The following is a 21,382-nucleotide window of genomic DNA, read 5'->3' as shown; positions in this document are numbered from 1 at the left end:
CCCGCGGCGCCCCGGCGGGAGGGGCCGGCGGAGCGGGGCCGCCAACCGGGACGCCGGGCAGGAGACCGGGGAGTTCGCCCAGCCGCCCCGCGCGGCCCGTGCAGGAGCATCCCCGCGGCGGGCGGCACGGCGCGCTCTCTCCGCGCCTGGTGCGATGCTGGCGGATCTACGCCGGAGCGCATCGGCGGTGAGCCGGGGCAGCCCCCACTCCTCTGGCGGCCGGAGTGAGCTGCGGCCCGACCAGAGCTCTGCCCCAGCCACCCGCGGCCGCGCTGCCTCCCGCTGCCATCCCAGCTGCGCTGCTGTGGGTGCAGCTGGGCCTGCGCCTCCGCTGCCCTGTGCGCCCGAGGTTCGCTGAGGGACTCCTGCCAGCAGTCTCTGGAGCTGGAATTTGCATTCAGCCCTTCTCTGTCATCTGTCGAGGCCCTACTCTTCAGCTTTTCAGTTCAAATTAATTTCCCTTCTTCCAGTGGGAGTGGTTTGATATTTTTTGTTTGTCTGTTTGGGCTTTTTTTTAGTGTGTGGGGGGGAGGGTGGGTAATCGTTCGATTTGCAGTCTTTCTTGGAAACAAATGTACCACACTGTAACTACATTTAGTCTCATGTCTAGACCTGATGGGGAATGTTGCTAGGGTTTATCAGCTTCAGAAGTATGTGCTCAAGAATGCACTTAGGGACTCTTTAAACTTTTGTGTCTTCCCTGGACCAGCATTCATGACAAACTTGAAACCAGGCTGGGGAACTGGAAAGCAGTCGCTTACAACTGCAACAGGCTCAGTAGTGGCAAAGCAGGAAGCTAGAAAATGTCATGAAGGCAAAGGACGTGCCCGAAAAATTCTGATTATTCACTCATTATTGCTCCCATGAAAATAGGTCACTTTCTGTGTCAGTATGTCAGCAGGCAGACAGGCATGAAAAGCTACCAAGTGGATCTGTGCTCCTTTCTGTGTTAACAGACTCTTCTCTTTCTCTCTCTCTCTGGGAGAGGCAGCTATATTTTTTTTTTCCCAAACGTGTTAAATTCACTGGGTGTACACAATGTATGTTGTGTGCTGCTTCACAACCTCTTGCTGATCTTCCACTTTCTAAGTCCCCTTTAGTACCACAGGGAAAATGCTGCCTGGTGCTCTACCTGGGCATGATTGATGAGGGAGCCAACCGATAACCTACCTGTGTGAACCTTGCCCCAGGTTATGCTGCCTTAGGGACAGATGTCACCAGCTGCCTTAAGCAGTACCCGAGTGACTCGGGACCAGCACAGCCTGCTTCTGCCTTCCTATCTGCAAGGTGGGGGGGATGAGCACATGGCTGCTCCTTCCTTACTAGGGCCTTGTGGGAACTACTGTCTGACATCATCCCATATTTTAGCAACGGCAGGCTGTCATTAGCCCTGAATTTCACTTCTTGGTGCTGAGAATATTGTAAAGACGGTCTGGTTTTGTGCATCACTGCCATAGCATTTTGTATTGCTGTTTGGCAGCTGTGTACCCATACCAGTTACTCCAATTACTTGTATTTATTAACTGGCAAGTTAGATTCCTGAAAGATTTTCTAGTAATACGTTTCTCAGTATAGGAACTGAAGGCTGCATTACAGATGTGGTGGTTTTTTGGGTGGTTTTTTGGTTTTTGTTTTGTTTTGGTTTTTTGGGGGGGGGGTTGGGTTTTTCTTGGGTTTTGTTTGTTTGTTTGTTTTAGGGTGTTGTTTGTTTGTCTTAGTTAATTATTTGGAAAGTATTCTTGTCCATAGTACCCTTGTCAATAGAAATCCCGGGACAGTGGTTTGGAAACCACTGGCCTAGCCTGGAACACGTGGGAATAAAACATGGCACTGCATGAGAAGGAACCACAAGGTGGCAATCTCTCGCCGCACTTTTACTGGCAAAATAAAGCTCTAGAAAAAAAAAATTAAAAAAACCACCAAAAACAAAACCTGCGGACAGTAACTGTGTAAAGCTGCAGAGGCATTTGTCACATCTTGTATCTTCCAGAGTCACAGCAATGTTCCTTTTGATGCTGGATTCTCTCTTCTGAACACTTTTCCCTTCAATATGAAAATCTCAGTCTTGAGGAGCTGGTACTGTAGGCTACTCTTTGCTGGCTTTTCCATCTTTTGCCCCCAAATATGCAGCAGATGTTGCTTGTTAGATTGCTAACTACTGGTGCTGCTTGTGTGCCTGCAGGCAGAGCTACTGTGTGCTTGGAGAGAAAGTTTCCTCCTGCACTGGAGGCACTGTCTGGTTCAGGGCATTGCTAACCTCATGTTAAACTGATGTACAATATAAAGGTTGCATCAGCACTTTGCTTCATGCACTGACATGCCTCAATGGGAGCAAAATCACCTGGGTGTTAGGACTAGGCAGTGACGTGCAGGTTGGGAGTGTATTTGTTCTTGAGGGGACTGCAAAGCCATAGTGACAGTGGCTCCACTCAGAAAAAGATGTGGCCAGAGGGTGTAAATACTCAGAAGAGAAATAATGCTCATTTAGGGTAGAGCCTCTCTGGTCCTGCAGTATCAAACACCATCTGTTGCTATGAGCTCCATCTCGATCAGGACATAGTTGTGTTCTTGCCAGATGTTAGCTTACATGTGCTACATGTACAAGTAAACTGGTGTGAAAGCTGTGGTCAGATGTGCTTTCAGTAGGATTTGCCCTGCATAAGTGATGACGTGCTAGCCAGCCTCTTGCTGAGAGGATGCACTCCAGAAGTTGCAGGTGTGTGGTTGGAGTGTGTTCAATGAGTCAAGATAGGAAATATCTTCCAAAGCTCCAAATAAGACAAAACAAACTCAGCTTTAGCACATGCTCAATTGATCGAGTCTTTGGCAAAGTATGACATGAATTTGCAATGTTCTCTCTGAGGCCTGTCCTGGCTGTATCCTGCCTGGTTAGTCCTTCAGAAAGCACAGCATAGCTGTTCTCTTTCTCTAATGCTGAACCCTACTTACTTTACCTGTTTTTCCTTAACTCTTCAGTTAGGAGTGACAACCTGATTCTCACTCACCAGCACTGCTCAGGTTCTGCTTTACACCATGTCTGCCTCCACTGAGGTCCCTCTGCAGCCCGTGTCACAGCCCACAATATCCACAAACCTGCCAGTGGTGACCTCTGTAGTCACTGCTGTCCTCTTCCAGCTCTGGCTGTTCAGTCCAGACAGGACCTGGAGGAAGTGGGGAGCAAGGACATGGGGAGTTTCCTAAACATGACCTTGGCTTTAAGGTCTGAAATCGGAGTCCGGGAGGCTGTGGGTTGCAATTCACTTCCTTCCTGGTGGATGGGAGCCCAGGGGCTCTGCTGTCCGCTGGTCCTCTAGAAAAGGGCCAGGAGCCACCAGGGACTCCTAGTGGGGATAGAAATGTTAGCAATCCAAATCATGATGGGAAACAGAAGGAGTAAAAAAAAAACCAAAAAACTGATTTTTTTTTTTCTCCCAGAAAGCAGGAGGAAATTTAGCAAGGACAAGGCTGGCTTCTCCTGGAACATATGTGCAATCTGATTGTCACTAATGCTCTGTAGCCAGCTTAGAGAAGATACTTTCCCTAAGTAGGTGAAATAAGCACTGTGATGTGGGATATATGATAACTTCAGAAGCAGAGGGAACAAGACCCCAGGCAAGAGAGCTACAAACTGTCTTTTTGTTTCTTCTTTTTTCCATCTCTCAGTCTGTGATGTTCAATTAACCCTCTTTCTCTATCCTGACCATGGTGGCTGCAGCTTTGCAAGGCTTTACCCAACCTTCTGGATGATAATGTGTTAAGCACTTGGTTTGTGATAACCAGTTTTCTCCTGAAATGATACCAAAAGTCTGCTGTTTTGATTTAAACAGTTTTCCAAGCATTTAGGTTAATAACAAAAGACAGTCCATTCCAAGAGAATCTAGCTTGAAGAAGCCATGAAATTTAATTCATTTTTGCAACTTAAATATATAATCAGTGACATATGGTAATAGTAAATACAGGGGGAAATGTCATTGTTTCAGTCAAATTTCTGCATTCAGTCAAAACCTAATAGTTGTAACATCAAACTGTATTTTCCACTGAACAGGAAATAAAGCATCATTTTTTCAAAGAAAATAGACATGCAATTGCATGCCTATTACATTGCTTATACAGCTTTTTTTTTTTTCTTTTTTTTTAGCTTTCCCCATTCTGCTGTTCTAAAGGAGTAACAGAAGGGAAACTGTGGAGGGAGAAGATACAAAGCAACACCCAGTTGCCCATGGTAGAAAGGACAAAGATGTCTGTGCTATGAATAAATGCATTTTCCCTACAGGTTTTTTTCCAGGCAATAAGCTTCTGTGCCTGGGTTAGGGACTCTGCACCTCACCCTTCACTTCTGCTGACATGCCAGCCCTTAAGCAATGAAGTGAGAATGAGTTCCTGTAAGGGCTCTGGAATTTATGCAGGAAGAACATTGCTTTTTCTGGATTTCTTTGAGAGCTTTTTCTGGGCAATGGAAGCAGAGTGTTTGGTGTAAAGTCTATCTGGCATCAGCTGGTCTCCTCCTCCCTCCATGAGAGTACAGGCCACTGATGTACTGCTGGCCTTTCCCCCTCATTCAGTGGTGCTCTTTTGAGCCTCCAAATTTCATGGTTCCTTATGGGCATTTAACTTTATTTCTACTTCATCTATTTGTCTGGTTTTTAGGCATGACTCGCAGTTTTCTCCTCTTGCTCTCTAGCTGTGAGTTTCATGTGTTGTTTCTGATTTCTCTAATGCACACCAACAGTTTGCAGCTTTGACACAGCTGATGTGTCCTGTCTTGGTCTGTAGCAGGGCCATGCTCAGATGTCTGGACAGAGCTGGTGACAGACAGCTGATTTGCCCAATGCAAATAAATACAGAGGACAGATACCATTTTATCATTACCTGAAATATTCCAATTCTTTTCTGTCTCTCTCACCCCAGCAGCACCTCTGATTTGAGAGCATTTTGGCTGCTGTTTCTTCCCCTGAGCTCCATCTCCTCGTTGATTTCTGCACACAGTTCCTTCCTCTTTTTCATAATTGACTCGTTTGCTTCTCCAGTCTTGCACTTCATCCATCTTCTTACTTCCCCTCTGTGATGTAATTCTCATGTCCACTTCCTCCATTTTTGCTGCTGGAATGTAAAGCATCCCTCCAGAAAAATGGAAGGTCTCTGTCAACTTATACCATCCCCCTCATATTCCCTCTTCCTTCACCTCTATCATCTCCCCCAGATGGTGGGACAAATACTCACTAGCATTCATTCTCTGGCTTGTAAAATTGGCATATTCACTTCTCTTTCTTTTTCATGTGATGATGTGAAACAGGCATAATTCTACACATTTCTCTGCTGCTCAGGGCTGGGCTCAATTTGAGGAAAAAGGTTTCCAAGACTATTGTGGCCTTCAGGGCACTGCAGAGCTCCAGTCTCACTGCTGTGTTCTCACTGTGTATCTCTTTGACTGTGACAAATTGCTGCTGTATTTGCTGCTTCTCAAGATATGAAAGACAAAAGTGAAATCAGACCTGGCCATTGATGAGTACAGAGAAGTTAATGGAGCCAAAGAGCATTCTCTGTCCAAGGGCATTGTTGTACACTGAAATGTTCTCAGTCATTATGTAGGTTTTTTTCTGCTTGCTGAAGAGGCACTGGGCAAAGAGGATTTCTGTGTGCTGGGATGGCAGCTGGTTTGAACTCCCAATGCAATTCCTACAGCTTTATGGAAATTGTGCATTTCAGTCTTTCAAGGACCTCAGAAGTCCTGTTGGGAGTTGAATACTTTGGGATTTCACAAGTTCTCTCCATGGACAAATCAGCAGGCTCAGGGTTACCCTGGGCTTATAAGAGTATTTTTGAGACCATGCGTCAGGTAACATAAAACTATAAAGCAGATTAAGGAAAACAATAAACGCTGTTTATTCCAACAGAGTACATGGTATCTAACTTCTCACAGAACTGGAAAGTAAGTTACAAAAACTGAAAAAAACCCACCAAAACCTCCTAAAAAATAATTAATTGGTACCTGCCTAAAACTCCATTTCATCCTCCCAGTTTCATTCTGTGGTGTGCCACCCAGGGAGAGCCCACACTCACAACCTTTACGGCACCAGTGCTTTTTTTTTGTGCCTGTCCCCTCCCCCCCCCCCCCCCCCCCCCCCCCCGGTTTCTTCATTATGCAGCTAGTGATACAGCTTGACTCTCAAAGAAACGTGCTCTGCTTTCCTGTGGCTGGAGTTGGAAATACCAGTTTGTGTTCCTTTCACACTGGCAAAAAATGCGAAGACAACATTTCCAACTGGTGCTTTTCCTGACCAGCCTGTTGGTTTTGATCGATGCCTTGCCCTTCGCATGTATGGAGAGAGGAAGCTCTCTCAGTAGGTTTGCTTTCCTCCTGCTGTGGCTGAGCTCCCCAGCCAGCCCGTCCTTCTAGCTCAGACAGAGGTATTTGCTTTTTACAAAACTTCCCAGGTCACCTACATTAATGAGCAATATGTGGATAGTGTATTAAATCAAGCAACTGTCCTGTGTCTGTTTGATCAGGTTAGACATGATATATAAACATGTTAGAAAATGGTTTCAGCAGTGGAGTTCAGGCTGTGTGACACCCACCTTGAGGCACTGGCAGTTTTAGGAGGTTGCATTCCAGACGTTAACGCTCTTGTGGTGAAAATGATGGACACTGCATTGCAGGAAGAGCAAAAAGCTCAGGAAAAAGAATCTGTCACGCAACTGCATGCTCTGATGATCACAGTTTTACCACATTCACTGATCTTGCTCTTCTAAGAAATTGTCATACCATGCTACAGGGCAGAAGCTTAAGAGCCTGAAAAGAAAATGTGTTTTTGTGAAGTATGGATAACACTCTTAATTTTCACTTGCTGAATTTTCTCTTTGCTGGCTTCTTTTAGAGTATCCATAACTCAGATTTACTTGACAGCACTACAGAAACAGACATGGTTGATATCTTGGGAATCAAAGACATGATTATATTTTTTTTTAAGGGCTGTCTAGCCTGTTTTATCCTTCCCAGCCTAATGGAGGTTTGTTTGGTACAGGACATCCTCTGATGATAATAACTTTCATCATTTATGAGCAAAGTTTATTTTTTAGTGAACTAAAAATGTTCTTCCTAAGGAGATTTCCCCCATTTTCTTTTGGGCCAATTTGTATAGCCTGAGATCTGAGTTTAGATTTCCGTTGTGCTTTTTCTTCTCTCTCTCTCTTTTTTAAATTTTTTTAATCTGAAGAGGTTTCTGCTGAAAACCTTCAACAACTGCTCAGACCATTTACAAGAAGCACTTTCACAGGCAGTAGCTCTACACAAGAGAGGAAAAGTCGAAGTGACTACCTATAATAATGAAGTTAAATGCAGTTTTAAGTGTTTGTGAACTGCAACTGACTGAAAGAGTGCCAAATATTTTGCAAATATATACAAAAAGACAGGCCCCTGCTCTAATCAGCTTGTAAATTAAAAGGAAAGTACATTGGCAAGAGCAGAAGAGATGATATGACATGCTTTAAATAGTTTATAGGGAGCTGGAGGATTGTTGTTTATTTGGTGATGTTGGGAAAATATTTAATGTGCTTTGGTTAAGCTCTTTATAGAAATGCTTCTCCTCCCCCAGTTTTCTTTTCCAATGACTGTTTTGAAGATTAAAAACAGCAAGTTTAGAGTAGATGGAAAACGGAGAAGCCTATTTCGAAATTGACAAAACCGCGAGTAAATCTTTATAGATACTTTTTATGTGAGTCAGGCTTTCTAAAGTAATTATCGTAATATAAGAAAGGATCATCGCTTCGCCGCCCCAGCGGACGGCGAGCCAGGCTCGCAGCTGGTGTAAATCGAGCTACCTCCTATCTGGTGTGCGTGGCTGCGGAGGAGGTGACCGCGGCCCCCGGTGCGGGATCCCGGGCCATCCCCGGGCTGCGCCGGGCGGCAGCGGCGGCTCCCGGGACTCGCCGCGCCCCCGCTGCTGCCCCAGCGCTCGCAGAGAACCGAGTCACCTTCAGCGTTCAGAGGTTTTCTATAGCAAGCCTATAATTTATTGAAAAACAGACCAACCAACAAACAAACAAGAAAAGCCCGAACCGCTTTATTTTTAGATTGAACTTGCCGCTGCTGGAGTTAGACGCGAAGTGGGGTGCAATTGGTTTTCCGAGGGCACAGGACTGGGACAAGCTCCCGGTGCTGGTTTGGAAAGCTCAGATAGGTAAATTAATATTTCCTTTAACGTCGTCTTCCCAGAATCTGGAAGGTGACTCCGGCATCTGGGAGGTTTTTTGCCTCTTTCCCTGCTGTTTAATGTTGTTGGTGAAATCTCCGCAGATAAGTGACTTCAGTGCATCCGGAGTTTGCGTTCAAAGCAGAGACTGATTGTGGGGAACTTTTCAGAATAAACACATTTCTCTTCCGAAGTAATGTGTTTGTAAGGGGAAAATATGTAAAAAGGAGGTTAAAGTGGATAATTTGTTTAGGTTCTGTTTGTGGGTTTTTCCCTATTTTACTGCAGAACACACTGGAATTTCGTTTGAAAATAGAACCATCCTTGGAGGGAGGCACGACACAAAATTTCGGCCTGCAATGACAAAAAATATCTCCCAAGCTTTTTTCACATCTTCTGAAAGCATAGAAAAAATATTTAAAAATAACGAGACAATTTTAAAACTCCTGTTCCTCCTTTGGAGATGACCCCAAAAATTGCACAGCTTCTGAAGCAGAGGCTTTAGGTCCTGGGTCAGCTTTAAGTGCTATTGCAAACCTCGGCAGAAGTGTTTGCAGCGGAACACAAATTTCCAGGCTTAAATTGCCTTCTTCCTGTCCCGGGATGCCAGGGCTTTGCACAGCTGAAATTGCACAGCTTTTTCCCGGATCCTCTTACTTGTTCAGCGCTCAGAGTCCGCTGCCCCGGGCACCCTTTTGCTGCTCTGACTCAAGCCTGCGCTGCCCGGCGCTTTCCAGCCTTTTCCCAGGCGCAGCTTGAGCTCTGCTCCCGTCTCCCCTTTGGCGGGATGGTTTCACCACAAATCCTAGTTAGTATGTTCCCTGCTCACCCCTAGCAGAGCCAGAGGTGTGTTTCATCCTTCCCCACGCGTTACCACAGCGGCTGAGTGATCCGGGACTGGCGGGGGTGGCTGCCCCTCTGGAAGCATTTCAAGGCAGAGAGAACCAGGGGGTGGGGATTTCCACCGGAGCTGTCCGCGGGCTTCACCGGGGCCCGGGTCCGGGTGTTTCCCGTCTGCGCGGGGCTCCGCCGAGCGCGCCGAGCTCCGGGAACTGCCGCCAGGTCACCGGGGCCGCTCCCGCCGCCCCTCGGGCCCAGGGCGCCCAAGTGGCTCCGCACGGGAGAAGCTGGAAGGGGTTCCCAAGGGCGGGGAGCCGTGCCGGGACAGCGGGCTGCCCGTGCGCTCGGGGGGGCCGCGAATCCGGCTGCTCGGGCCTCTCGTACTCCACCCGCCGGGCTCCCCGAGGGCGGCTGCCGGGTTCCCCGGCGCTCGGCCCGCTCTTGCGGCGAGATTTGCGCCTCGATCTGGAAGAAGCCGCGCTGCTGCCCGCGGCCCCGGCACCTCCCGACCGCGGCGCGGGGGGTGTCCGCAGGTGGGTGCCGGCTCCCCGCCGCGCCGGGCCCCTCACCAGCAGATGGTGCTGCGGCCGCCCCATCCCCGGGGCTGCGGGGCCCCGACGGACCGCACCTGGCCCGGCTCAGCCCTCCCGCCGCCAGCCCGCCGTCACCGGGCCGGCAGCGGCACCGGCCGGGGCGGGCCACGGCGGCCGAGGGCCCGGGAACGGGCGCGTTACGTGCCCCGGAGTAACTCAGACTGCCTGTGGGAGTTCGGGGCTTGGCCGGGAAGCGGCTGCTGACGGAGAGAACGTCCGACTCGGATGGACATTCCTTAAGGTTCCCGGGATCGTCGGCAGCCGCCACCGATCCCCGCCCGGCCCGACCTTGCGCTCAGAGCTTACAACCGCAACCCTGTGCACTTCTGCAGTGCGCCGAGCCCGCTTCGTCCTTCCCGGTCCCTCTGGGAGGCAGCGACGGAGCGCTGGCCCCGGCGCGGGGGTCGCCGTCGGTGCCATCAAATTGTGCTGTCCGTTCCATCTCCGATCCGGATGTTTCCACGCCAGGCGCTGCTGCTGCCGCTCCTCTTCTTTCCCTGGCGCTGGTCGGACACCGATGGGCCCGAAGGCAGGTGAGAAAGGGCGACCGGCGGCTCGACTCTGCGTGCCCCGGCTCCCCGCAGTGCCCGACCGCCTTCCTGCGAGGACCTGCCGAGCCCCATCTTCGGGCAGGGCGCAGCGACCGTGCCGCGCCGGGGCTCCGGGGGCTGGCGTGCCCCAGCCCCGCTGCGCCCGTCGGGTCCCGCGGAGCCTCCAGCGCTCAGTTCCGAGGGGCTCGCCCAGCACCGCGGGGCCCGGTATGGTTTGGAGCTAACTTTTCCTTCAGGTAGTGTTTGGGGCTTTTCCTTGGTGATTACCCCCCCTTGCCCCAACCAGAGCCGTCCGCGCTGCCTTACCTTCTCTGTCGTTCCTGCAGCCGGCGACCATCTCGGGTCGTGCTTGCCGGCCCCCGCGCTCCGGTCCCTGTCCCGAGCTCCCCGGTGTCCCGGTGTCCCGACTCCGTCCCGGGTTCGCGTGGCGCAGGAGCCGAAAACGTCCGCCGGAGCCGGCGCAAAGCGAAAGCTCGGCGCTGGCGGGGCTGCGGCAGGGCGGCGGGCCCCGAGCCGAGGGGGTTAAACCAGGAGCCTCCCCTTACCTTCAAAAAGTTAAAAATGTCTGGAGCCTGCATCTCTTAAAGGGGCGGTGCTGGCTGCAAGAAGTCTTGGCACCGGCTGCGAGAAAGGCTGGTCAGGGGCGTGAGTTCCCCTCCACCAACACCAAAACATTGCAAAAAAAGGCAGAGCTCCCCACACTTTAGATAAGGACAATTAGCCACCAGCGAGCCCCTGCAGACAGCGAGTTAATTAGGGGTTTCCTGCTCTCCGGCATGCCCTGTCCCAGCTCCTGCCCCCCAGGGCTCTTAGCCCTGATGGCACCTGGGCTGGCCCTCATGGCCACCTTCTCGCTGCCCTCCCAGGCTGGGGACAGGAGAGCACTGCCGGTGGAGAAACCTCCAGGTGTGAAGGGAAGAACTCTCATTCTCCTTGATGTCAACACCAAGAGCCCTGTCAGGATAATCAGTGAGAATTTCCTCTCCCTGCAGCTGGACCCCTCCATCATTCATGATGGCTGGCTCGATTTCTTAAGGTAAGGCAGGAGCCCCCCGGCGCCCTCCCCACGCCGCCCGCGGGGCGCCCCGGCGGCCCCGCCGCCCAGCCCTGCCGGGCTCCGCGCTGCTGGCGGCGCTTGTTGTGACGGAGGGAGCGAGGCCATGGTTTCTATTAAGATGCACATGTTTGCAATGGAGAAAGCATTTCGGAGACTTATCAGTTATGACTGAAAAAATGTCGTGCTCCCCTCGCTCCAGCAACCGCTCCTCTGCAAAAAAACACAACACGGGGCCGAGGCAGCACAGGGGGGGAAAAAAAATCAAAATCAAACAAAAAACAGCAGCAGGAACGGGGCCGCCTGCCGAGCCGAGCCTTTCCCGGGTCCCGACGGGCAGAGAGCGGGTGTCGGCCAGGTCTTCTGAGCCCTCCGCTCCCCGGACCTCCAGCCCTGCGCGGGGGGCTCAGCCGGGCCGCAGCTGCGCTGGGCTCCACCGGCGGTGCGGAGCGGCCGCGGCCTGGAGGCGCTGGGACGGCCAGAAAGCCTTCTCCCTGCTGGGTAAGTCGGGCGGGGAGAGCGGGTCTCCTCCGCACGCCCGCTCCGAGGGTCCTCTCGGCAGCCGGGGAAGGAGCAGGGCGAGGATGCGGGAAGGCGTGAGGGAAGCAGAGCTGGGACGGCTCCCGCTTTTCTCCCCTCCCCGGCCGCTCGGCTCGCGGCACGGTCCCGCGTGGCGCTGAGCGCCGCTGCCTCCTGGACGCCGCTGCACTTGTCCGGAGGGCGCCGGCAGGACGGGGGGAGCCGGGCCCGCCGGCCTCCGGGCCAGCACCGGCGGGCGGGGCGGCTCCCCGCTGCAGGGCCGCGCCGCTCGGCCCGCGCACAGCCCCGCGGCCGGTGGTACCGCGTCGCACCGCCCCGGGCGGGGCAACGGGGCCCGCCAGGGCAACGGCGGGTCCTCGAGCCCCGTGGACCCCGGTGGCTGGCGGTACCGGGGAAGCGAGGGCACGGCCCGCCGCGTCCTCAGCCCCTCTCTGTCCTCTCCTCAGCTCCCGGCGGCTGGTGACCCTGGCGCGGGGCCTGGCCCCCGCCTTCCTGCGCTTCGCGGGCAAGAGGACGGACTTTCTGCAGTTCCACAACGTGAAGAACCCGGCCAAGAGCCGCGGCGGGCCCGGCCCCGACTACTACCTCAAGAACTACGAGGACGGTGAGCCCCGGGGCCGGCGCGGGGGGCGGGCGCTGCAGCGGGGGCTGCGGGAACCGGGCGGTCCCGCTCCGCCTGCCCCGCTCTCCCCGCGCCCGGCGGGGCCGTGTCGCGCCCGGGCACGCTGCCGCCGGGCACCGGGCAGGGGAGAATTGCCGTACCCTTTCTTTCCCGGGAGAGGGGAGCCGAGGAGCTCGGCGGAGCTCGCTCCCCCCATTGCCGGTGGATTCGGCGGGTGTCGGCCCCCGGGAACAAAAGACCGGCGATGGGGAGCGGAACTTTTCATATTCCCCCGCCCCGCTGCGTTCTCCGTCTCCCTTTGCCCCCGAGCCCCGGGCGGGCAGCGCCGGCCGCAGCGGAGCCTTTGCCGGGGCTCCAGGCGGGGCCGGGCATGGGAGCCCCGGGATGCCCCGTCCCGCGCTGCTCCCGCGGCTCTCGGGAGCCCTGCCTCTCCCCACGGGCCTCGCCGTCGTGCGCGTTTCTGTGCCCGCCGCAGCCCCCTGGGCTCCCCGCTGTCCCTCCGGGCTTGGGGACAGTCGGTCCCCCCGTGCTGGTGCCCGGTCGGGGCTGCTCCTCCTCCGGACCGCTCGGCCATCCGAGCTCTTTCCAAAGTCACCGCCTGGCCCCTGCCTTTCCGCTGCTCCCCTCTTCGCCGTCTGCCCTTCTCCCCATCGGAGCTCAGTACACAAAAGGCTTTCACCTTCCGCGGCCCGTAATTCACACAAAGAAACTGTGTAGAAAAGTTAGGGCCATATCTCCGTCCTAAGGCATTTCTTTTGGGAAGCAGAATACCATGTTCACATGCAAGAATTTATTGATTTTTCTCTCTTGCTTAGTTTGTTTCTTTTTTTTAAAGAAACAAGTTGGGTTTTTTCCCTTACTTAATGTCTTACAAAAATTTGTGTAAGATTTTTCCATAAGTAATTTTGAAGGCCAATTAATGCCAGACAGATCCCACTGGGCAGGTCTGTGGAACAGAGGAAATTTTGCACAGATCTAGTCAGCAGCAGCAGTCCTGAATGGAAAAAGCAGCTGCATTTGCCAGTTTTCTGATGGCTCTCACTCCTGCTGTTTCCCTACATAACATCTGAGCTCTCTGAGATGAATGTCCTTCTATTCCCACACGCAGGCAGGTGGGTAAGTTTTTGTGCTCCATCTTTCACTTGGTCTCCTAGCTGGGGCAATCCTGATGTTGTTCCTTGTTTTTCTTGTTACAAATCTCAGTCAAAGGGTTTGCTGTAAACTTTGCCTGCTGAGATGCACTTCAGGGAAAAATGCTGACCAAACTTGCCACAGACACCTTGTACAGTAGAAATTAAGTGTCGTGCATAAAATTGTGGATGGGACTCATACAAAACATTTGTAAGAATAAATTTTCCCACCTTCCATATTTCAACAACTTGCAGGAGAGAACTTACACTTACTTATTAAATGTCTTCACAACAGCTTTCATGTTAAGGAAGGACTGAAATATTTTGGCTTTTTTTTTTTTTTCTTTAGTTTTCCTCATGGCAATAAAATTGAAATGTAGCAGCCTTCAAAATGAAGCTTTTCATAGAAGTTGTAACCACAGGTCTTAACTTTTCATCACTTCAATATGGAACAGGACCATTGTGAATGTGGGTGAAGGAAAGGGAAGACACATGTGGTGTGTATCAAGCATTGGTGTAAATCAGAAAGGTGTGGTAAAAGGGATTTCCTGCCTGGAAGCAAAGCTCTTGTATTTGTTCGTAAGATCTGTCTGCAAACTCCAGGGTCAGGGAGTTTCACCCTATTTGGATAAGGGCTAGAGTTGCTAGTAGCTCACATCTTTTTGTGCTGAGGCTGCACTAAGAGCTTCACTAGAGGGATCCAGTTCTTCAAATAAAAATACTGATGGCACCACAATTTTTGGTCCTGCTGTACTGAGTATGAGAGCTGACTTCTCAATTTGGAGCACTGGTCCCACTTTTGTTGCCTCATCTGTGGCTCACCCAGGACCTGCTTGGGATCAGGACATGAGGTGTGCTCTTACAGCCTCAACAGACACCACAGAAAACCAATGGCAATCAGCAGCTGAGCATGGGGGAAGCCAAGAAGCATCCTGCTAGGTACCCTTCCTTCTCCCCAGGCTGTCTGGGGTGGTTGGGGTTGTTTTCCATGTCCATGGGCTTTTGTATGTCCAGTACCTATTTTCTGAATTTTTTTATAATGACATGGGAGTGGGGAAGGTGCTGGGGGGCTTGATTCATTTAAAAAGTCAGAAAACATTTAAGAGAGGAATCAGTAAATTTCAAAGTCTTATGCAGCACCCTACTGATTTTTAGTGACTTGACAAGTGATTGTTTAGTTGTTTTCTGCTTTGAGTGTTTGTCTTTTTGCTTCTTCTCCGTGTGGGTGCACACAGACTCCAGGCCTGTCCCCACGGAGCCTGGGCTCTCTTTGCAGCCCCCACGGCTGTTCCCATGCCTTGTGTTCCCTGTGGCCTGTGCACAGAGGGGGAGAGAGGGGCACTGCTTATCTTCCTCTGAGCTGCAGCAGCTCACAGAGTGCAGGACTGAGAGGTGAAGGGCACGTGTGCAAGATTGCTCAGAGAGCTGCAGTTACAAGTGAGTGACTGTGAGTGGTGTTCATATCACAGCAGCTGCGCCCCACTCCGTGCTCACAGCCCACGCTGCTGTGGCCCTCTCAGGCATTCAGATGGGAGGCAGCAACAGGACTGCTTTGCATCATCCTTCATGGATCCTGTGACCATGCTTGCTAGAGTTGGAATGATTCTCCATACAGGGATCTTCATCCTGTAAATCCCCCTCTGCTACCCTGGTGCTCTTCAGGTATTCCTCACTGTTCCCTTTGATTTTTTTTTTTCTATCTCTGTGGTGCTCTCTCTTCCTGACTATCAGACCTCCTCAGGAATTCACCGTACTCATCCCCTCCACTTAAAATTGTATTTGATTCCCTTTCTAATGGTCCCAGCTATGCGCACTTCCACCTTCTGAAAATTGCTTTTACCTAGGTCTGCCTTTGGGTTTACTAACCTCTTTTTTCCCACTTGTTTCTTTCACAGAGAGTGTGGGTACTCTCCTGAGAGTAGCAGTAGTTGCTTTTGACTTGTATCTAAAATGTACTTAGTTTTCCTGAAATAAGATGTCTCCTTTGGGTTTTTAGGTAACTCATTTCTTGTTCAAAATTTTCCTGAAAACACAGACCTGGAAGTATTGTGTGTTACCAGGGGTGTATGATATCTTTCATTTGTATGTGTGAACACTCTCATCCCAGTCTAAACTAGTCAGGTTTGGGCAGCAAAGGTGACAAAGTGGTGCATGGTCTATGATTACTGCCTGTGATGCCCATGAAGAGGATGCATGTGGCAATTTGTCTCAACACTGCATATAAAACTGGCACAGCAATTTCATCACTTGCTGGCAGATTTGTCAGTACCTGACAGGGTAGTTGGTAAAGTGGATGCCTATGATAGATGGTCTTGGAGAGCCATAGGGCGTGCAGTCTGTGTTGATGGTAGCGTGGCTGTAGGTACCTCCTGGACTTTGCTAAATATTAGGTCATCTAACATGTTATATTAACACCCCACCTATGTCTCACACCAGCTGGCTTCCATCCCATGCAGCCCCTGCTTTGAATGGTCAGTCCTGGAGTCCACCCTGTTTGCATAAGGCATTGGTCAGCCTGAAGTTTGTTAGAAACAGAAACTCAGTTTAATGTGTGCCAGGCTCTGTGGTACCAGGAGGTGGGGCTGTGCCAGAGACTTTTTGACATTTTATGATCAAGAGGTGTAACATTTTTAGCCTGAGAGACTTTTCCCTCCCTTAAATGGTGTTTCTCTGTATGTGCCCTACTGAGTTCATTTTTTTTATTCCCAGCTGTGCTCAGCTTTGTGTTTTGCTATCTGGAGATGTGTTTCTCTGCTGCCACAGGCACACGTCTGATTCCCGGGCAGGTACCAAGATGTAAGGGTTCATGCTCAGTCTATGTAGTAGGCCTGCTTCTCCTTCTGCTTTTGTTTCCTAACAAGCAATCTATACTGCCTGGCATGTGCCAAGGACCAGTTGGGTCTAAGGAGTGGGACAACAAGAAACACTGGTGTCCAGGAAAACAGACTTGAGCAGCTCCTCTTTGGAGCAAAGGCATGGGTTGTTGCTGGTACAAAACCTCTTCTGAAGCTGAGTTTGCTAAAACCTGACTTGCATGCTGCCCTGGAGCTTGGTGGTGGAGTGTCATGTGTGTTTGGAGTCCTGGTCTTGTTTCTGCGAGAGATGCTGCAGGTGCTGTCTCAGTGCCTGAGCCCAGATCCCATTTTGGAAGCTCCTTGCTGGTGCTCCAGTATGAGTTTGGTGGGCAAATGTGGAGCCTTCTTAATCTGCAGGGTGATCCTCAACTGCCTCTCACCTCAAAGCCACTGAGCCAGCTTTGGATAACTGTGGTGGCATAGGCGCTGCTATAGCTTCCCCCTGTGCAAATGTGCCATGAAGAAAGATTCCAGCAGAAAAAGAGGAGCTACCAATAGCTGGAGTTCTCAAAGATGTGTTGGCCCATGTGCACAACTTCTCACTCCTCTACCCCAGCCTTCTGTAGACTTTTGTAGCCTTTTTATGGCTGAGAAGAGACCAAAGGACACTTTGTATGGCCCTGTGTGGGCCATGGGAGGGAGAGGGGAAGAGGACTACAATTGCATGCTGTAGGTAGTGCATCAAAGAAGTTTCTGAGCTGAAGTGTGTATGGACAACACATTTTAAAAATACTCTTTTAATTGCTGATAAGTTGCTTAGTTCTGTTTTATCACCTTTTTTTTTTTTTTTTTTTTTTTTTTTAAGGGGATACCAGGCACCTGGAAAAATGGCCAGTTACAACAAAAAGATTAAAAAGACATGTTTCTTAGGCCTTCCATACTAGTCAGGGGATTTTGCAGTATAGTGTAGGAAACTTCACATCATGCTGTGTAATACTGGCATAGGTTTTCTGTGTGTTCTTTCGGCATTGGATCCATTCCTTCAGGCCTCCTCAGGTACCTAACACTGCATCTTAAGCCTCAAAATTTGTCTGGCAGTGGGAACATATTTTCACCCTTGCTCAGTCCATACTGCACAAGTGTCTCCTAGGATGCCATGCTGTTAGAACATGTGCCAGGGTATTGAGTGGAAAGGAAGATAGTAAACTGTTAAATGTCCTGAGGATTCATTTATGTGGTATCACAGGGGCTGCAGCTGACCCCAGCTAGGGCTGCTGTTCCCACTCTTCTGCCCCTTCTGGCATATTCCTGCCCTCTTCCATGCCTGGAGCCCGAGTTTGCATGGTGGGTCAGTTCAGGGATCTCAGCTGAGCAAAACTTGCTGGTGGAGGTGTGATTGCACTTCAGCTTTTTCAGCTGCCAAGTTGATTAATGCCGTGTGACCAGGCAGAGGTATAGAGGACAGTGCTGGCAAAGGAAAGCCTGCATTGAAGGCAGATGGGACTGCAGCAGTCTCAGTCTTGGACAGATTAAACCCTTCAAATCTATGTCCTGAAGGCAGGAAATCTCACCTCGTGTTTCTCTGCCATCAAAAGGGCTGGTCCCCGTGCTTTCTTTATGGTCTGTGCACTGTTCCACCACTTCCCTTGTGCAGGCTCTGGCACATTTCTAATTCTCTGAAGCAGAAAATTATTTCAAGTAGAAAAAGAAAGCAACAGTTTTACTGTGGATTTAACAAGCAGGATTGTGAGGATGGTCATGGGGTATGAGGGTACCTGAGCCAGAGAAAGGGAATGTTGTTGCCGTGTGACTGGGAGTGTCCCTTTGGCTCTGCCAGCTCATAAAACTGCAGTAGATGTTTCTGAATGGAGAACCATCCTGTTGTCTTGGTAAAAACAAACAAACGAATTTTCCTTTATTCAAGGAATCATCTTCTGTTTCTGGTCACCCAGGGCCCCTTTTCTGTCTGCTTTGTGTCCTTTGACAGTTCAGACATCTGTCCTTTCAGAGCTTGAAGAGGAAATAGTTGTTTTTTTCACCCTCCAAGTGTTTCAAACACAGCCCCTTAGAGAGGGCTGTAGCATTTCAGGCACAGCAAGAACCCAGTCCCCAAGATGGGAAGATCCTCTGACGTCCTTTGGACTTCTGGGATTTGCCAGACCTGGGGCTGCTCTGTGCCTCAGCATGAGCTCTGAGGCAGCCTCCTGCTCCCTAATTCCCAGGCACCACGACTGCAGGAAAAGATCTCCAACCTGCCTCTATAAGGAGTTCCAAGGCTTAGTTGTTTCCTTAGAAATTAAAAATACTTCAAAAAATAGATTGTAGAAATCATGTTACACAAGGTAAGCGAGATACAGCCTGAGCAAGAGCTAATTCCAAAGATTGCCCGTTTATCTCTACTTTTTCTTTTTAAATTAAAAACTGTTCTGCTATAATCATGCATGAAAAGTGCTTTAATAACTTCAGGAAATGGTGTGATCAAGCAATTAACTTCTGATTTGTTAGCTATTTGCTTGTGTATTGGTGAGACACAAAGATTTCTATGGTTATATATTTAATTGTTAATAATAAGCATCCTAAATTCTATTTTAAAATTACATATTTTTATTAGTTTCACACTTCTTTACATGCTACAATTACTCTGTATGAATGAAAAGTGATTCATGAAAAATTATATGCACGGGGAGAGACATGACTTTCTGTACAGAACTATCCATTCTAAATTAGCAGTTGGCATTCAGGGAAAATGTTCTGAATTTATTATGGACTGCTGTCTGAGTACATTTAGGTAAGTAGAAAGTGAATCTATTATTAAGGATATTAGAAAATAATTGGAAACACTCACTGAGAACACTCTCATGCTATAAGTAAACTAGGTGCTGACATACTAATCAGTGTAAAGAATATATATGTGAGGAGTAGGATGATGGAAGTGATCAAAGTCGTATCTTTCAGTCATAGAAATTTTTCATCTTGGAAAGAATGACAGAGATTATGACAAATGCTATGAGCTCAGTGTCACACAGAGAAGACAATTTGGGAATGATTATTTCCTTGTTTTCATGAAACAAGAAATAGGGAGCATCCAGTGGAATTATTACATATAAAACGAACAAATATGACCTTTTTTTTAATATGGTGGGAAATGACTTGTGGAACTCATTGTCAGGGATTTTTTTCCCAGTTAAAAATAAAGGAATGATACTTATGTGTCAAAAATTTGCCCATTAAAGACAGACACGATGAGGATCCAGCTTGTGTCATGAGAAATCTTCCATCTTTCTAGATAAAAGTTATGTTCCCAAATTCACAATCACTAGGCATTTTATAACTCCAGCAGACAAACATGTTTTTTAAAGAATTTTAAATTTGTTGATTTAAAAAGTAGGTATTTTACAAGTTTAGCAATCTGAAAATTGTCAAGACTTTTGCCTGGTCACTCATTAAACATCTATTTAATTTTGGTACTAACATAATTTCCTAATATTCAATTTTTTAGAGAAAGTGTTCAGGTTATATAAAATAAAATTGAGGGTTTTTTTTCCCCCTTTTGAATTCACTTTTGAAGACTGGAAATCTGAAGTAAACAGTCCCCTGAGGAGGATGGCCAAACTCAGCTTGTTCTGGTGCCATGGTAGTGTGACTCTTGCTTTTGCTGGAGCAGTGATGGCTGTGGGTAGTGCTCACTTTCACACACACAGACAGAAAGATGAGTTACTTCTCTTTATCCTTCTGTCACACATCCCTCTGACGATAACCACATCCCTCTGCCCTGCCCACAGAAACCTGGGACTGTGCCTTCCTTCTCTCATCTTCCAGGTGATCAGCTGCAGTAGTCTGTGTCTGTTCCATGACTCCAGGAACTCCTGGAATGGAATTACCTACGGGCAGATGGTGGCATGAGCCATGAGATGGTCACCTGCACACAGGCCACACTGACACTGTGTAAATTCTCTGCTAGAGAAGCTCAATCTGTGCAAGGGAAGCCGTCTCTGCGTGCTGTGTGCCGTCCTCGAGGTCTCACAGCTTGGAACTTCTCTGCCCTGGGGGAAATGGTCACTGAAACCCCTTGGTGCAGGTGACTCACAGAAAGAGACTGGTGGAGCTCAACTAGCCTTAGGATCCCCTGGAAAGAGCATCGCTGCGGTTGTGCCACTCCTGAAGGGTGTTTTTCACTTGTTCTTCAACATTTCTTAGGTAGTTTCGGTGACCTCCGTGCTCAGAATCACGAGATCGATCCCGAGGAGGGACAGGGATGTGCGCGGGCACTCGGAGACAACCAGCCTGGGCAAAGCAGCGTCCTCCTCCCGGGCCCCGCAGCCTGGCGGGGGGAAAGCTCCTGCGGGATGTGCCCGGCTCGGGGCCCGAGGCCGTCCCGGGGCGGGCGGTGCCGGTGTGCGCCTGCCGGCAGCCGCAGCTCACCTGGCCGCCACACGGGTGTGCTCCCGCCATTCCGCTGGGCGCCGCGGTTCCGGCCCCGCCGCGGGCCCCGCGCCCGCCGCCCCGGAGCGCCGCGCCCGCCGGGGTCCGGCCGCGGGGCAGCCTGAGCTGGCCAGGGTACTGACCCGGGGGCACGGCTGCCGGCCGGCCGGCTCGCGGAAACATTTGGCATCCTCTGGGGCTCTCACATCTGGAGTTCTTCTTTCGCACTCCTGGCAGGAGCTGCTCGGGCTCGTGTTCTGCTGCGCAGTTTATCGCCTTTTTTTTTTTTTTTTTTTTTTTTTTTTTTTTTTTTTTTTTTTTAATCGAGGCTTAGGGAGGCAGTGAGTGCCCTTCTCCTGCCCACTCGGAGCTGCCCAGCCCAGAGCTTCCAGGGTACCGTCCTCCTTCTCGGCTTCCTTGCATCTGTCTTTTTTTCTGTCTCCTCCTTTTAAGATTTGAAAGCTGTGAACTCCTTGCTGTCTGTGTCCCCCGGGTTGCTTATGCTGAGAATTCCCCTAGGCCTTCAGAAGCTATGGTCTGCCACCCCTCTTCCCTCAGTGCTGTTGGTTCAGCAGAGTGGTGCAGAGGTGCCTTTTCCTCCTTCCCTGAGCACAGCCTGGTGGAGTATGAAGGAGCAGGCACTGAG

At 50.3% G+C, this 21,382-nt stretch overlaps 1 protein-coding gene and 1 long non-coding RNA gene across 2 annotated transcripts in view; one reads left to right on the top strand and one right to left on the bottom strand.

Annotated features, from left to right (window-relative positions):
• Window positions 1–6,122: 6,122 nt before the first annotated feature.
• Window positions 6,123–10,886, bottom strand: LOC136364125 (uncharacterized). Its single transcript, XR_010744103.1, has 2 exons — window positions 10,480–10,886; window positions 6,123–7,283 (listed from the first exon to the last, which is right to left on the bottom strand). It is a non-coding gene; the product is annotated as an uncharacterized lncRNA (long non-coding RNA).
• The window catches only part of HPSE2 (heparanase 2 (inactive)), a 107,005-nt gene continuing 96,369 nt past the window's right edge, over window positions 10,747–21,382 (top strand). Inside the window, exons 1-2 of the mRNA XM_066323766.1 lie at window positions 10,747–11,209; window positions 12,214–12,371. Coding sequence (XP_066179863.1) covers window positions 10,950–11,209; window positions 12,214–12,371 — 418 coding nt within the window. The 5' untranslated portion in view covers window positions 10,747–10,949. The remainder of the gene's footprint in view (window positions 11,210–12,213; window positions 12,372–21,382) is intronic.

Source organism: Sylvia atricapilla, chromosome 8 (assembly GCF_009819655.1).
Source record: "Sylvia atricapilla isolate bSylAtr1 chromosome 8, bSylAtr1.pri, whole genome shotgun sequence".
Taxonomy (NCBI): domain Eukaryota; kingdom Metazoa; phylum Chordata; class Aves; order Passeriformes; family Sylviidae; genus Sylvia; species Sylvia atricapilla.
This window is presented reverse-complemented; position numbering and strand designations above follow the sequence as displayed.